General features: G+C 37.1%; 1 protein-coding gene across 1 annotated transcript in view; it reads left to right on the top strand.

Moving 5' to 3' along the window:
* WDR49 (WD repeat domain 49) overlaps positions 1 to 17,553 on the top strand; it is a 147,429-nt gene that overhangs the window by 97,336 nt on the left and 32,540 nt on the right. The window contains 7 exon segments of the mRNA XM_037729507.1: positions 3,099 to 3,197; positions 4,750 to 4,914; positions 6,967 to 7,154; positions 8,066 to 8,266; positions 13,428 to 13,500; positions 13,503 to 13,567; positions 13,569 to 13,588. Coding sequence (XP_037585435.1) covers positions 3,099 to 3,197; positions 4,750 to 4,914; positions 6,967 to 7,154; positions 8,066 to 8,266; positions 13,428 to 13,500; positions 13,503 to 13,567; positions 13,569 to 13,588 — 811 coding nt within the window.

Genomic DNA, 17,553 nt, shown 5'->3' with positions numbered 1-17,553 from the left:
GAGATGAGGTTTTGCCATGTTGTCCAGGCTGGTCTCAAAACTTCTAAGCTCAAGCAATTCACCTGCCTCCACCTCCCAAAGTGGTGGGATTACAGGTGTGAGCCACCATGCCTGGCCATATATTTTTCAACTTATGTATAATTATTATGTGTCAATCATATTTGTGGGGCACATGTTTCAATACATGTATAAATTGTGCAATGATCAAATCATGGTAAATAGTACATTTGTAAATGTACACATATCTTAGTGATGAGAACATTAAAAAAATTTTCTAGCTATTTTGAAGTATACAATACATTAACACTAGTCATCCTGCTATGCAATAGAACACCAGAACTTATTCCTTCTGTCTAACTGTAGCTTTTTATCTGCTGACCAATCTCTCACCCTCACCCCTCCTGTCTCCTCGCCCCATCCGCTGGTACTCACTATTCTGTCTACTTTTATGAGAATCACTTTTTAGATTTCACAAGTGATATCATGTGATATTTGTCTGTATGTGCTTGGCTTACTTCACCTAACAATTTCCTCCGGGTTCATTTGTGTTGCTGTAAACGACAAGATTTTCTTCTTTTTATGGCTGAATAGTATTCCATTGTGTATATATACCACAGTTTCTTTATTCATTGATGGACATTCAGGTTGATTTTCTATCTTGGCTGTTGAGAATAATGCTGCAGTAAACATAAGGATGCACATCTCTCTTCAACATGCTGATTTCATTTCCATACCCAGTAGTGGTATTTCTGGATCATATGGTAGTTCTATTTTCAATTCCTCCATAAAGGCTTGTTTTAAAGTCGTTTTCCATAAAGGCTACACTAATTTACATTCCCGCCAGCCATATGTAAGTGTTCCCTCTGTTCCTTAACTTCGCCAATACTTTAATATTTTGATTTTCTGATAGGAGCCATTCTGACTGGAATGATGTCTCACTCAGGTTGTTTTGATTTGTATTTCCCTGATAATCAGTTGGACGTTTTTTCAAATGTCTGTTGGCCATTTGTATGTCTTCTTTTGAGAAGTGTTTATTCAGGTCTTTTGTACATTTTAAAATCAGGTTTTCCTTGTTGCTGAGTTTTTCTTATATGTTTTGGATATTAGCCCCTTATACTATCAGATGTATAGTTTGCAACTATCTTCTCCCATTTTGTAGGTGGTCTCTTTGCCCTGTTAGTTTGCTTTGAACATGAATAGATTTTTGAAGCAATGCTTGCTCTTCTTAGTCCTTATTTCTAGGGAAATGTATCGGTAGTTCTGATTATCAGCTCCTATGCCTGGCTGGCTGACTTCCCATCACGGTTCCACCAATTGCCAAAACATAATAATGAGCAAGTTATTTAAACTCTAAATCATAGTTTTGTCTGGCTGATAATATATCTATATTTTGGCTTATAGATTATCTGTGCAAGGGTTTAACATGGTGCTCAGCACACAATAAGCTCATCCATAAATATTAGCTTTGATTTGTATTGTCCATTTTCCAGGAGCAGCATTGGGCTGTCGGGTACGAATCACACATTGGTGGCACTTAGATGTTTCATAATGTGAACATATTAACTGTTTGGCATAACTTAGCTGAGAATGTTGACAAAAGTCTGTCCTCACAAAATGTCTACAAATCCAAGCTCTTAAAATGATTCATAGGCATGATTTGATGCAGCGTATTAAAGAGAATGAAAAATTGTTTTATTATTTCTGGCCAAAGAATGCAATTTATAGAGAGATTGCACCATAAAATTTTCAAGTCCATATTTTGACAGCTGAATTTTTATAGAACCAAAAATGTCAATTAAGAGGAATGAAAACTTACAGAAAAAGATCCAGGATATCTATGAAGTGTTACAATGTGAGGTTTACTGATCTATCTACATTTGAAGTTCCCCTGTTTTCAGTATTAACCAAATTACTTTCCAGTAAGTCCAACTCTGTAGGTAAATTAGCTTTACAGCTACTGGAAGGCCACTCCTGCAGGGAAGATCACATCCTGAAATGTGATGGACACTCAAGTATAAAACGGCGTGGTTGTTATTGTAAAAATATTAGTAAATTTTTGTATTGGTGGGTAGACAACCTCTTCATTCTCATCCCATCTATCTTATGTGGAAATGTTTGATGAGTCACTGCTAGTAAAGCATAGGAGAAGACAGATATGTTTATGGACAGCTGAACTCCATTCCCTTGGTGCAATTTGTGAGTTGCACAGATTGCTCTTTCTAGGACAGTACAAAGTTTGGTGTGCTATTTCTCTCTCCTCTCCCCTAATCCCCAAAGTCACCATGTGTACAACCTACCCAAACATTTCTTCTGCTATTCTTGCCACAGACACTCTGCACAGTGGGTAGGTGTCCTAACCAAGCCACTGAAAACAATGGTCTGGATATGGCTGGATTGTTCCTCCACAGGACATGGTTGCTTAGACTTTCTCCCCCAGTTGGGCTTTTCTCGGTTTTGTGTGAAAACAGTAGAGACTTTCTGTAGGAAACACTTTAGGATTGGAGAAAGCAATATTCAATGAATATGGGAGAGAAGGAACAAAGTGAAGACACGCACCCACCTACCCACATACATGTACAAGAAGGGGTGTGGGAAACAGAAAACATAGGAGGACTTGATTTACCTGCCCTTAACCAATAGTATGATAATTAACACTTTTTCCAGTACTTACAATATGCTCAGTACTATTGTAAGTACTTTCATTTTTTACAATAGCCCTATGAGGTAAATATAAACTCTTTTATAGATGAGAAAATCATGGAATCAAGTAGAGTTAAATAACATGCTCAAGGTTACACCGTAAGTGGCAGAACCAAGACTCAAGCTCCAGTTTAACTACAAAGCATCTTTTCTGAATGCTTTACTACTGTAAAATAAAAGGAAACAGTAGTAATTTCTACACACCTATGCTCAGGTTATACTGTAGAGATTGTAAGCTCTAAAGTTAATACTAATTATTCATGTTTCTAAAAATATGGAGTGCCCACTATGTACGATATTCTGTGTAAGATATATTGCTAATAACTTCTAATTGCTGTTGCCAGGAGGTTATGCTAGAAAACACAAGCAATTTATATTTTCTATCCTGTCTTGTGTAGGGAGTTATGATGGAGAAATTGTCCTATGGAACAATAGCACAGAGAATGCCCATCATGTTCTTCACCCCGATTACCAGAGGTTGCTAAAATCAAAATTAGGTAAGCGAGAGTTTGAAACTAAAATGACGTGGCTAGTCAACTCACAGTAGACCTGGCTGTTCATGCATGTGCTTGATTCAACTTGCTCCTAAATTATAGATAATTGGCTATAAGCACGGAGGATTAGGGATATCATTGTCTTGTCAAAGTGACTGAAGAGAACCTTGAGATTTACTTGGCTTAGCAAATTCTGCATGGCATGCCATTTCTCCTCATGTTACATTGGCATTTCTGAATTACTGACAGCAGGGAGCAAGACTCTCATTTTAGTTTAGTTTTTTCTAATAAACCTTACCAAATTACCTAAGAGTGAACTTGGGTACCCTTTGGTAAGAAAATGGGAATTCATGTTCACTTGATAGGCTGTTCAGACTCAATCTAGAGTTTGTAATATTATGCCACCTGGAAATCTTAAATTATTTCTTGCTTTAGAAACCCATGAGGAACATTAGATGGGAGTATATTGTATTTTACGGGAGTTTAGCAAAGCACATGAATATTTTATACTTAAGTAAAATGTCTTGACAATTGCTTTCACATTTTTTCCAGTTTCCTTAGATACTAAAGGTTTTTCTTTAGACTAATTTATTTTGATAATGAATATGTCATTCCTCATGGCCCAGTGAGGTTCTGTTGTCTCAGCTGAATAAACTCATAGAGGCTGAATTGAACTTTAGAAATGAGCTGGTCATCAGATGCAGTTTTTTTTTTTTTTTTTTTGGTGAAAAGCTGAGAAGCAATTTTATTAAGTGTAGTAAAACAAACTTGAGATATAGGGGATACTTGGCTGCAAACACAAAGCGCTGACCTGCTTTACGTACACAGAACTAATCATTTTAGGATTCATTTGAACCTGCCATGAAGAGGTTGGAATTCTGTCTCTTTCTCTACACTGGGTTTTAGGATACACAGAGATAAGTAAGGAGAAAAGTGAATAAATATCAAATTTCTAAAAGACATTAAAAGCATTGCAATAGATTTCTTATTTTGAAATTATGAAAAATCTATACAGATGCATTTTCAAAACTGTGCAGACTGTTCATAGATTGAGATGTATGTCCCCAGTTTTCACTAGTGGGGCCTGGAGATGATGTTATTAGATAATTGAGGTATGCTTAGAAATGTTTTTTCCAGAGTAACTCACTAACAGATGTATTGTTAAAAAGGCTAATTAAACAGTCATTAGAGCTCATGTGCATTATAATATTTCCAAGAATAATTTGGATGATAAATAAGTTGAAGATGCCATATCAGAATCACATTTGTATTGGAGGATCACTAAGATGTTAGAATTGACTCCAATATTAAGTTCTTGCTTAATCCATATCAAGTGGAAACACAGCAAGTGAGTATGGAATATAAAAAACAGTCAATTCTTCAAGTTGGGGTTAAGAAATAGCAGAAGGCTTGATAGATGTTGACTGAAGTCTATTGTGAGACTTGGTGGAGTCATTGGAGATAGTGATAGATGTGGGCCTGTTGTTTCCTAGGCACTGGTTCGAAAAGCAGATATTTTTCTTCATTCTTATACCCTGCTTTGTCTCTATCACAGATACAAAACCTCGAAAACTTCTCACTCCTGGGAGAAGCCACTCCATGCACCCCATGGCAGACCACTCTGCCATTGGAGTCCGCAACTTTGAGATCGACACTGAGGGCAAAAATGCTGTTATGAGGCTTTGCTTCCTTAAAGCAAGAAAAAACACTGCAGTGACAGGTAAGATACAGATTTACATTTTACATGCAGTTGGAAAGCGAGAAATAAAGAATATTCAATCTATCTCTACTAGATCTTGTACAATTTGACTGCATGTAGCTAACCAATCAGTACTGTGTTGTGTAAGGTCACAGACAATGGCAAGGAAGCTGGAAGTGAGGAGGATGGGTCCAAGAGCAGGAGCCAGACTACAGCCCACTACTAATTTATCCAGTGTTGTATGTCAAGATCAGGATAAGAAAAAATCTGACAAATTATTGGATATAGGCAACAATCAGAATTCTTGTTCCAGCCGTGGCATAAAGAGGTTTTCGTAGAGTGGGGACACAGCAAGATGTATGCCAAAGTCAAAGCTTAAATCCACATACAGCAGAAAAGTTGTCTTTGAGACTATTTGAGCACCTGATCAAAGTAGGCTGGAAGAGAATGAGCAGCAGCATGGAGGTTAAGAACAGTAACAGAATTTGAAAGAATTGCTAATCCCAGGACAAGAGCCGCCTGTTCTCGTCTTTTAAGTATTGGTTATCTTCTGCTTGGATGTATACTAACATTGATGCTATTTTATGATTTACTGTAGCTATTCATTTGTAGTTATATAAATGAAATAGCCATTTGCTTAATTTTTTCCCTGTTTTCAGTAGCAATATTAGCATGGTGTTGATGCAACCTGCATCTTTCCAAAGTGAATCTATGGAGAATATTTTTTTACCTTTCATCTAATATAAGAACTGTATCTTAAAAGGTATTTTTTCCTAACATTAGGAATCTAGACATGTATGTTTGGAAAGGAAATAAACATATCTGAATTATTATTTCCCATAATTTACTGATGAAAAATTTTCATGTGAAATTTTTCATCATTAAGAATCAAAGGTATAGTTTAAGAACATTCTGGGATGTTTAGAATAAGCTTTGAAAGAATTAGATTCTAAAACTTTCCATTTTCTAGAACTTGCTTATACTCACAATATGATTTTCCCGAAATTACTCTCATTTCCTCAATACTAATTTTTATTAATGTTCAGTATTCAGACTTTTCACTGTAGCAGCTACACATTATTTCTACCTTAAATATGATTGTTAATCGGCAGTACGTTTGTAAGCAAATTGGAAGTCATCTACTGATTTATCAAATAAGAATATTGCCGCAGAACAACTTAGGTGCTTCAACAAAGCATATAAAAATAGAAAATGAGAAGATTAGTTCTAGGCTTATTCACCAAAATAAGATTGTATAGGCCGGGCATGGTGGCTCACACTAGTAATACCAACACTTTGAGAGGCCAAAGTGGGCAGATCATGAGGTCAGGAGATCTAGATCATCCTGGCCAATATGGTGAAATCCATATATACTAAAATACAAAATAATTAGCCAGGCATGGTGGTATGCACCTGTAGGCCCAGCTACTTGGGAGGCTGAGGCAGGGGAATCACTTGAACTGGGAGGCAGAGGTTGCATTGAGCCAAGGTCACACCACTGCACTCCAGCCTGGCGACAGAGCAAGAATCCATCTATTTAAAAAGTTAAGGGTTTACAATGAGTTATTTTTGATGAAAAAGTTTAAAGAAAGCTCAAACAGAATTCTAAGTGTGCTGCTAAATGAAGAAGTCAATAGTTGTGCTACCAGCTGTGTATACATATATTCCACCCAAATCTGTACATGAGAACTTTTACTTCATTGTGTATGTCCAATGCGTTATTAGGAAGGTGAATTTTATGTAATGAGATGTTGGAATATTTCATGTTTATCTGAAGAAACAAATTATATCTAACTTTTAAAACCCCCCAAACATCAGAATAATGAAGAAAAGGGAGCTAAATGTAACGAAACATTTCAATATCCTATCTCATTTAATACTCAACACAAAGCAGTGAGGTTATCATGGGGTTACGATTTTTTATTTGAGAAAATTGAAGTGGTGCTGGGAATTGATCTCAGGGCTACTCACCTCTCCAACATAATTTATGCTTTCCACAGGGAAAGCCACCTAAGAAGTTATTTCCGTTATTCATTGTTCAGTTTTCTAGTTAGATTTTTCCTTGCATGCTAGGAGGAGCTAACCTGGTATCATGTGGAGGATCTGGTTATGTCAGATTTTGGGATATACGTAAGAAGCAACTTCTGGCTGAATTTTTGGCTCATAGTGGAGTTGGATCGATTATTATGTCTACTGATAAGACCAATCGATACCTTGCCACAGGAGATCTTGATGGATGGTTGAAAATCTGGAATATAGAGGTAAATTGAAAAACAAATTATCACATCACCTTTATGATTTTTGATGGTCTTTGCTGCAGGTAACTGAATTACATCTTGTCCGTTTCCTAAATAAAAATGTTTAGTCTTAGCGTTTTAAAGAAACATTAAGTTTCATGAAGAGACAAATAATTGATGAGGAAAATATTTTTCTCAATATTGACAACCTTCTAAATCAGTCATCCAATTTAGAAATGTTGTATTGTAAGGCATTGGAGCATTATTTGAACGTAGATAGTATATACCTTAAAAAAATGAATACAGAAAAATTGAGACAGGATCTCCCTCTGCCACCTAGGCTAGAGTGCAGTGGCATGGTTATAACTGTAACCTCAAACTCCTGGTTCAAGCCATCCTCCTCCCACCTCAGCCTCCTGAGTAGCTGAGACTACAGGCATGTTCCACTGTACTCAGCATTATTTTTGTAGAGACATAGTCTCACTATGTGGCCTAGGGTGAGGCAACCCCTTATTTGCAATGAGAGTGTAAATGTAATTTAAATAGTTAGAGAACTATGCCTTCATCTGACATTGTTACCCTGAGTTTGGGTTTTTTTTTTTTTTTTTTAAATTACCTGCTAAATTTTCTAATATTTAAAAGTTGTATATGTGACCACCTAGCTGTGTTAAAGTTCATCTCTATCCAATGACTGACTTTACTTTTTTCTTTCCTCACTACATTTTTCTACTTCCCAAGTAGTTAGATAAGTTAGAAACCTTTTTAAAAATATAATTTTATTTTTCTAGCCTCTTATCATGAACTTTCCTTTTGCATTTGGATCACAGGGTTATTGTTCAAAATTTTAAAATCTGCCTTTAAAAAAGTGTTACGTCATTGTAATAATTTCATATTTGGATATTTTAGAGTATTGCTATTTTTTTTCCTTCATTCAGGAGTACCGTCTTAACTCCAGTAAGAACAAAATCACTAAGGCCCCAACTCTGATAAGATCATTCCAGCCTCACGAGGACCGGATAAGTTCCTTAGAGATATGTGAGCTGGGTGGTCAGTTACCGATCATCATCTCCTCCTCTGCAGACTGCAGCATTTGTGTGACTGGTGTCTGCAATGCTCCTGTTTGGCTCTTTAGCCAGGTAGAAATATTGCTTTATTATTCTGGTATTTACTTGACATTTAGTATTAACTTGGGCTGTTTTCTATTTGAATCTCATCAGCTGTTTATCGTTCATTAGTCATGAAAGAACTGACAACATTCCCAACAGTAGCTCCAGGCAACTCTTGTCCTGTTTTCCATTAACCAGGACAGCTTCATCAAGCAGAAGACAGCAGAGACACGGAAAGATGGGGGCTGTGTGCAGCTCAAAATATTCCAGTGTTTCTGAAAAAATTCTCTAAATTCCTTCAATTTCAAAATTTAGTAAAAATGTAATGTGGATAAAATGAACATGTTATTAAGAAGACAAGTGACTTAACTAAGAATGTAATCAAATGTAGAAAATTTTAGAAAATCATCCTATTCATTATCTGGTTTACTGCTACCAAATAATAATTAACGTTTACCAAGTTTTTCTTGTGTACCTGGGGCACTGGTTTAAAATTTTTCCAAGAACTCATTTAATCTTCATAATTGCTCAACCAGGAGGGAGGAGCTCTCGCAATTCTCATTTTACAGATGAGGAAACAGAGGCAGAGAGTTTGAATAGTTTGCCTGAGTTCACAGAACTCAGGGTGGTAGAGTTTGGCTTTTAACTCAAGTTGGGTCACTTGGGGGCTCTTAACTTCTCTCATGAAAGTTAGATCTGACTTGCTCCTGTATATGAAATGAAATGGAAGTGGAGGGCATAGAAAAAAAAAATAGTCTCATATATTCTGTTCTTTTTTTTCCCCTATTGCTTTCGTGGGAACTCTTGTTCCATTTGTGCTTTTGGAGACAAAATACATTTGATTGGTTTCAACTAGTACTGTACAAAACTGGTACAAGTTTAAGGTGAAGCCTCAAGTTTTGTTTGGCCAGTTGATTTAATTCTATTTAGGAGCCTTGGGTGCCAATCTTATGCGATGAGAGTAGACAATTCTTTTAGTGTTAGAAGACAAGGTTTGTTGTTGCTCTGTTTGTAAAGTCAGTTTGATGAGGCCAACCTGTGTGGAAAGAATTTTAAGCACCCCTTCACCATGTACTGTAGAGGGTGTTGGTAAGTCAGAAACTCATCTGGGAGGTGGACCCATGTTGGCTGGAAAATGAGTCTCAGTGTAACACTCGGGAGCTGTATCAATCTCTTATTATGTAAATAAGACAAGACAAGCACTAGGACTTTTCTCAGTCAGAAAAAGCAGTGGCTAAGTGGGAACTCATATGGGTATGTGGTGAATGATAGGGAAGGACATGGCTGGCAGTCTGGGCAGGAAAGAAGCTAAAAGCCTGCTTTTGGGCCATTGAGGAAGCCAATGTGTTGCTGATGCAGGCTGTGGCAAGATGAGATGAGGCTTTAACAGGTAAAGCAGCAAAATATCAACTGGGTGACCTAAGAAGTTTTAGACTTCTGGGGTTGAAACAAGAAATAAGACCATTCTAGGTGTGGGTGCCATATAAAGTGTACCCACCAAGCATAATTTGTAGCTAAATTTTAAGAAGTGTGTGCTTGTAAAACTACTTTATTTTACTGGTATTTTAATTGTTTTTGTGAAGTCTTGCTTTTGTGAAGGACTTCAGACTCAAAAAGCCTGCATGAGATTAATATTTTTTCCCCTTCTGCTCAAGACAGGAGAAGAGTCATCAGATCTGGGTCAGTTTTACAAACTGAAGGCTAGCAAAGCTGGGGAAAACTGCGTTTTCTACTTTCTTCTGTTTGCACTACTTTTATATAAAAGGATTCACCTTTCTGAAGCTGTCTTGGATATATAGGTGCCCTTAGTCCCAAGATGTACAGGAAAGAGTGGGGAAGCGGAAACTGAAAGGAGGGGCAGGGAGAGGAAAGAGGAAAAGAGAAGGGAAGAGGGTAAATTAGTGGGAACTGAAAAATAGCAACAGTGAGTGTCCTGCTCATGATATGTAAGAAGGGACCACCTTTTTACAGAAAGTCATGGAAGGCAAGTGGAAATACATAGACGAGAAGAGTCCAATTAGTAAATAGAACTAGGATCAAAAATTCGATTTGTACAACGTAGTGACTTTTGTCCTACATTTGAATCTTGCATTTTTCAGCTGAATTAACACTGAATTTATATAATGGAGAAACTAATGTAATTTATTAAGACAGTTTTTCAATTGCATGCAGTCTGAAAAAAGTATTTAAAGTTTAGTGCCATATTCCATATATTTCATAAAAGCTTTTTTAAAAATAACTTTAAATCACTTTTATAACATAGCTATTAATCTTAGGCTTGTTTTCAGGTTAGATTTTTAAAACTTGTGTAGTATACCTATTTCTAGAGGTGGAGAAATAGAATTGGAGATAATTTATTCATGCATGCACGGTTATTCCATGAAGCTGTCAGGTGATTGTGGGATAAGAAGAAATTCAGGTGATGCTTGAAATTCTTCAGTACCCCTCTTTGTGCACTAACTACTGTTGTGCTAGGCAGAGTTTGTGAACTGGCAACTCTTCTCATCTGATCTTATTTGATGTCCAGTGACTTTGGTTGTGGCTTCTTCATCCAATGATTAAAATTTGACTTAGTTGGCTTTAAACAGTAATAGATTTCGTGTGAAGAATCAAGTTTCTCACTTCTCAGAGAAATCAGGCAAGAGAAGAGAGGAAGTCAAATTGTTTGCAGATGAGGTGACTATGTATTTAGAAAACCCCATTGTCTCAGCCCCAAATCTCCTTAAGCTGATAAACAACTTCAGCAAAGTCTTAGGATACAAAATCAATGGGCAAAAACCACAAGCACTCCTTTACACCAATAGACAAGCAGAGAGCCAAATCATGAGTTAACTCCCATTCACGATTGCTAAAAAAAAAAAAAAAAAAAACAACCTGGGAATACAACTTACAAGGGATATGGAGGACCTCTTCAAGGAGAACTACAAGTCATTCTCAAGGAAATCAGAGGACACAAATGGAAACATATCCCATCCTCATGGATAGGAAGAATATCATGAAAATGGCCATACTGCCCAAAGTAGTTTATAGATTCACTGCTATTCCCAACAAGCTACCATTGACTTTCTTCACAGAACTAGAAAAACAACTTCAAATTTCACATGGAACAACAAAAAAGCCTGTATAGCCAAGACAATTCTAAGAAAAAGGAGCAAAGCTATTTAATAAATGGTGCAGGGAAAACTGGCTAGCCACATGCAGAAACCAAACTGGACCCCTTTCTTACACATTACACAAAAATTAACTCAAAATAGATTAAAGACTTAAATGTAAACCCTAAAACTGAAAACCCTAGAAGAAAACCTGGGCAAAACCATACAGGGCATAGGCATGGGCAAAGACTTCATGATTAAAACACCAAAGCAATTGCAGCAAAAACCAAAACTGACAAATGGAATCTAATTAAACTAATGAGTTTCTGCACAGCAAAAGAAACTATCAGAGTGAACAGGCAACCTACAGAATGGGAGAAAATGTTTGCAATCCATCTGACAAAAGTCTAATATCCAGAATCTACAAGGAACTCAGGCAAATTTACAGAAAAAAAACCACCTTCTCAAAAAGTGAGTGAAGGATATGAACAGAGTTCTCAAAAGACATTTATGTGGCCAACAAACATGAAAAAAAGCTGATCACCACTGGTTATTACAGAAACGGAAATCAAAACCATGATGAGATACCATTTCATGCCAGTTAGAATGGCGATCATTAAGAGTCTGGAAACAGATGCTGGAGGGGATGTGGAGAAATAGGAATGCTTTTACACTGTTGGTGGGAGTGTAAATTAGTTCAACCATTGTGGAAGACAGTGTGGTGATTCCTAAGGATCTAGAACCAGAAATGCCACTCGACTCAGCAATCCCATTACTGGTATATATCCAAAGGATTATAAGTTATTCTACTATAAAGACATATGCACGTGTATGTTTATTACAGCACTATTTACAACAGCAAGGATTTGGAACCAACCAAAATGCCCATCAATGTTAGACTGGATAAAGAAAATGTGGCACATACACACCACAGAATAGTATGCAGCCATAAAAAGAATGAATTCATGTCCTTTGCAGGCACATGGATGAAGCTGGAAACTCATCAGCAAACTAACACAGAAACAGAAAACAAAATACCACATGCTCTCACTGATAAGTTGAACAATGAGAACACATGGACATAGGAAGGGGAACATCACACCAGGGCCTGTCAAGGGGTGGGGAGAAAGGGGAGGGAGAACAATAGGACAAATACCTAACGTATGCAGAGCTTAAAACCTGGATGAGTTGATAGTGCAGCAAGCCACCATGGCACATGTATACCTATGTAACAAACCTGCATGTTCAGCACATGTATCCCAGAACTTAAAGTGGGGGGGAGGGGAAACATGTCATTCCTTAAGAGTAACTACGGCCTCTGTGTAAAATGGGTTCTCTTTAGTTCAGTGTAGTCCCGATTTTATTTATTGCATTAAATGCTGAGGGTGAGTTTTACTATTTTTATTACTCATTTATTTTCTTGTATTAGGCTACATTCATTCAATGATATTATTTGCCTGGCAGTGTAGGCATTTTATTCTGCAAATACTTATGGCAAGGCTGATCAATTTGCAGACCCAATTATCTGCAGGATGCCTATAGCTCCCCTCATCTCACAGGCTGTATTCTCTGGAACCTTCTGTATGCATGAAGTGAATTGATATGAGAAAATCGGTTCTGTATTTAAAACATAAAATAGATTGTCAGTGGGGAACTTTTGCTAGATGAATGCTTTTTAAGTGTAGCCAAAATCTGAAAATTAAGTATTTTCTAAAAAGTCATATAGCTGAACTGGGTTTTGAAAACATTTTAAGGTGGTAATATGCAAAGAAAATAGTTGAGAGAAAAATTGACGATTTAACAAGTTTTTAGTAATACATATCTGGCTATTCAGAATTTTACAGTGGGGAATGTTAAAATATGTTATTCATTATGATCACTTCATAAAATTTTATTTCTTTTAACACATCTCGTTTTCTATCTTTATTAAAGGTACATGAGTCTTATTTCCCCTGTGAAACTGTAAGCTTCTTGTGAACAGAAGTCACGTCTTTTCATTTTTTGGTGCCCCACCCCAGGACTTTAATTAGTAAACCAGCACATGTAAACACATATACATGTTTGAAGAAAATGAATTTCATAAAAATTTTTTTTTCCAGGCAAAGCACTGGCATATTGAAAACTGCCTTTTCCTTACTAAAAGAGATACTAATTCGGTGGAAAGCGAGATTCAAATTTGTTTTCTAAGGAGGAATCTTGTTTAGACTCAACAGAACATTCTCTACCTAATAAAAAAAATCAAAGATGATTCAGCATACAAGTAAGTAATTTTGAACATTAGCCAAATGTCAACTGGAGTAAGATTGGTCCAAACTTTCTTCTGTCCTCTGTGGAATGTTCAATGACTACCTCAAGATTTCTCCAAAATCTAGGGGATCGGTAGGTATGTATGGACAAGTGGCTTGTATTATCAGGGCCGTATTTGGTTCTTAATTCTTGACTACATTGAATTCTAAATTTATACCAAGTGCCATCTAGTCTTATTTCTACTCCAACAATTTAACTGAAAATTGGCCTCTTCAAAAACAATGTATCTTAGAATGCATATCAGATTTTACTCCTGGTTTTGATAAAGCGCTCAGGGTTTATGTGACAAAATTTCAAAGAACTTAACTTTGAAGCTGGACATCACTCCCTTAAGGCTTCTAGTTCTTCAGTGTTGCTCAGATTTTCTCTTCACATCTCTTTGCTAGATCCCGAGTTTACACTCCGTTTATGCTCTCATGTCAAGGAGTTGAGCTCTTTTGTTTTCTACACTTTTGCTAAACCATGATCTCATAATTTAACTTTCCATGCTAAATGACCGTTTTATTCATGTAGAGATAGATATCTGAGCCTATTACTTGGAGAATATTTTGGTGCTTTTATCTGTTCCAACTAAGGAAAGAAATGGGGTTTACAGAACTACAAGAAAATAGTTCTAAATCTCCCAACATGTTGTAATTCAATGCTTCTCATCTTCTATGTTAAATAGGTAAAACACCAGAGAGAACTGTCTTCAACTCACTAGTCAGTTTTCCTTTCACTGAGGATATAAAGGGGGGATGGGAAGGAAAAAGGTAGCATTGCTGTTCTTGAAGCTTGGCAGATGTGCAAAACATACTCCTTTTCCTGGTGGCACAGCTAAGGATTCTTTGATGACCCCAACTCAGGGACCTTTGAATTGCACATTTCCAAACTCAGTAACTCTGGCTAGTTTCTTATGACTTACCTCCTCCAGCTCATGCCCCTGGTGATACACACCCCAATGTTTTCCTGTTACAGTCCTACACGTTGCCAAGCCTCCCCTCTTGTACAACTCCTGGTTTAACTTCTACTTGGCCTGTGGGAGACTCAAACATTTTGCAACACCAACGTTTCCACTCTTACTCCGCTGCCCCTGCACCACCATGTACAACATTTTCCTGTTAACTTCAGGTGTTAATGAGACACAGGCCTGCTATGTCCCTCTCATTTTTACCCTAGAGGGCATGCATAAAGCTATTTGGGCTATGTGAATGGAGGCTAGAAATGAAAGAAAAGCTTTCCTCCCCTCGCATGGAAGTAGGTCTCAATTCACACTTCAGACTCTCTGATGCAATTATCCCTTAGAGTTTCCGCATCCTTTGTTTACATCTTACCATGACGGTTGACTTAAGAGTCAGAAGATCAGTTTTGGAGCTAAACTTCTTGGCAAAGCAACCCTGCACCCAAGGAGTCTACCACCTTATTCTGGAATGTAGAAATACTTTTGTATTAAACATCTCAAATTATTTTGCTTTCAGTTTTTGAATCTCTGATACAGATAGAAAAGAAAAATTCCTCTTTAGCATTCTGTTATGCTAAATTACTTTGGTATTTGTTCTTACATTTTCTTGAATTATGGCTTGCAGAAATGTCAAGTGGCATTTTACATTTAGGCAGAAGGATATTTTCAAGTTAGAAATCTAGCATGAGCAATTCTGTACAATCATAGAATGCTGGGAATGGAAATACTTTACATAGGATAAAATGTCCCCACCCACCTACCCTACCCAGTCTTAGATGAAGAAATCAAGTTACCTCAGGGTAACACATTTTTTCCTGTTTCCATCACATGCATAGAATAATGAAGGCAATTGTTACAGATTGCTGTTTAGGAGTATTTCAGGCCAACATACTAATTTCCCATTCCTTATGACACTCAGTTATCCTTTAAACTTTTTTTTTTTTGAGATCGTCTTACTTTGTTGCCTGGCTTAAGTACTGTGGTGCAACCACAGCTCACTGCAGCCTCAAACTCCCTGCCTCAAGCAATCCTCCCACCTCAGTCTCCCAAGTAGCTGGGACTACAGGCATGCTAACACACCCAGTTTACACAAACACACACACCTGTTTTTCTGTACAGATAGGGTTTCATCATGTTGCCCAGGCTGGTCTCAAACTTCTAGGTTCAAGCGATCCTTCTGCTTCAACCTCTCAAAGTGCTGGTATTATAGGTGTGAGCCATCATTCCTGTGTTAAACATTTTTTTAAAACCAATCTTTTCCTAGATTCAAACACTGGCAATTTGCTGCTTCCTTATTCGTTGATGGTTGGTTGTGTTTCTGTGGGGCCAATGGTGAAGTCCCCTTTATCTTTTTTTATTCTATTTGATTCTTCTGTCTTTTCTACTTTACTAATTTAGCTATCAATTTTCAAAAAACCTAGTTTCTGGATTTGTTGATATTTTGAAGGGTTTTTTGTGTGTGTGTCTATCTCTCCTTCAGTTCTGCTCTGACCTTGGTTATTTCTTTTCTACTAGCTTAAGGCTTTGTTTGCCTTTGATTTTGTAGTTCATTAGTTGTGATGTTAGGATGTTGATTTGAGATCTTTCTACCTTTTTGATGTGGGCATTTAGTGCTGTAAATTTCTCTTGACACTGCTATAGCTGTATCCCAGAGATACAGAGATCTTGGTACATGGCCTCTTTGCTCACATTAGTTTCAAGGAACTTCTTAATTTGTCTTAATTTCATTAATTATCCAGGAGTCATTCAGGAGTGGGTTGTTCAACTTCTATGTAACTGTATGGCTTTTACTGAGTTTAATACTGAGTTCTAATTTAATTGTGCTGTGGTCTGAGAGACTTAAGTTCTTTTGCATTTGCTGAGGAGTGTTTTACTTTCAATTACATGATCAATTTTAGAGTAAGTGCCATGTGGCACCAAGAGGAATGTATATTCTGCTGTGTTTGGGTGGAGAGTTGTGTTGATCTCTATCAGGTACACTTGATCTAGAGCAGAGTTCTAGCCCTGAATCTTTTACACTTTCCGTCCCGATGATCTGTCCAATATTAACAGTGGGTTGTTAAAGTCTCCCGCTATCATTGTGTGGGAGTCTAAGCCTCTTTGTAGGTCTTCAAGAACTTGTTTTATGAATCTAGGTTCTCCTGTATTGGGTGTATATGTATTTAGGATAGTTAGCTCTTCTCGTTGAACTCTTTACCATTATGTAATGCCCTTCTTTAAACCAACAAAGATTAAAAAAGAAAGTCTGGTTTTATCAGAAACTAGGATTGCAACCCCTGCTTGTTTTCCGCTTCCCGTTTGCTTGGTAAAATGTCCTCCATTCCTTTATTTTGAGCCTATGTGTGTCTTTGCATGCGAGATGCATCCTTTGACTATAGCATACCAATGGACCTTTACTCTTTTCACAGTTTGCCATTGTGTGTCTTTTAATTGGGGCATTTAGCTCATTTATATTTAAGGTTGATATTGTTGGGTGTGAATTTGATTGTCTCCATGATGCTGGCTATTTTGCAGACTTAATGTAGTTTCTTCAGTGTCATTGGTCTGTACTTCACTGGTTTGTACTGGCTGATAATGTTTTTTCAATTTCATCTTCACTACTTCAGGAGCTCTTGCAAGGCAGCCCTGGTGGTAATGAATTACTTCAATATTTGCTTGTCTGAAAAGAATCTTATTTCTCCTTTTGCCTATGAAGCTTAGTTTGGCTGGTTATGCAGTTCTGGATTGGAAATTCTTTTAAGAATGTTGAATATTGGCCCTCCAATCTCTTCTGGTTTGTAGGGTTTCTGCTGAGAGGTCTGCTGTTAGTCTGATGAGCTTCCCTTTGTCTCTGGCTGCCCTTTACATTTTTTCCTTCATGTCAATTTTGGAAAAGCTGATTCTGTATCTTGGGGTTAATCTTTTCATGTAATATCTTTCTGGGATTCTCTAGACTTCTTGAATTTGAATGTTGGCCTGTCTTGCTAGTTTGGGAAAGT

This window comes from Cebus imitator, unplaced genomic scaffold (assembly GCF_001604975.1).
Source record: "Cebus imitator isolate Cc_AM_T3 unplaced genomic scaffold, Cebus_imitator-1.0 Scaffold308, whole genome shotgun sequence".
Taxonomy (NCBI): domain Eukaryota; kingdom Metazoa; phylum Chordata; class Mammalia; order Primates; family Cebidae; genus Cebus; species Cebus imitator.
The sequence above is the reverse complement of the archived record's forward strand: the minus strand, read 5'-3'. Positions and strand labels throughout refer to the sequence as shown.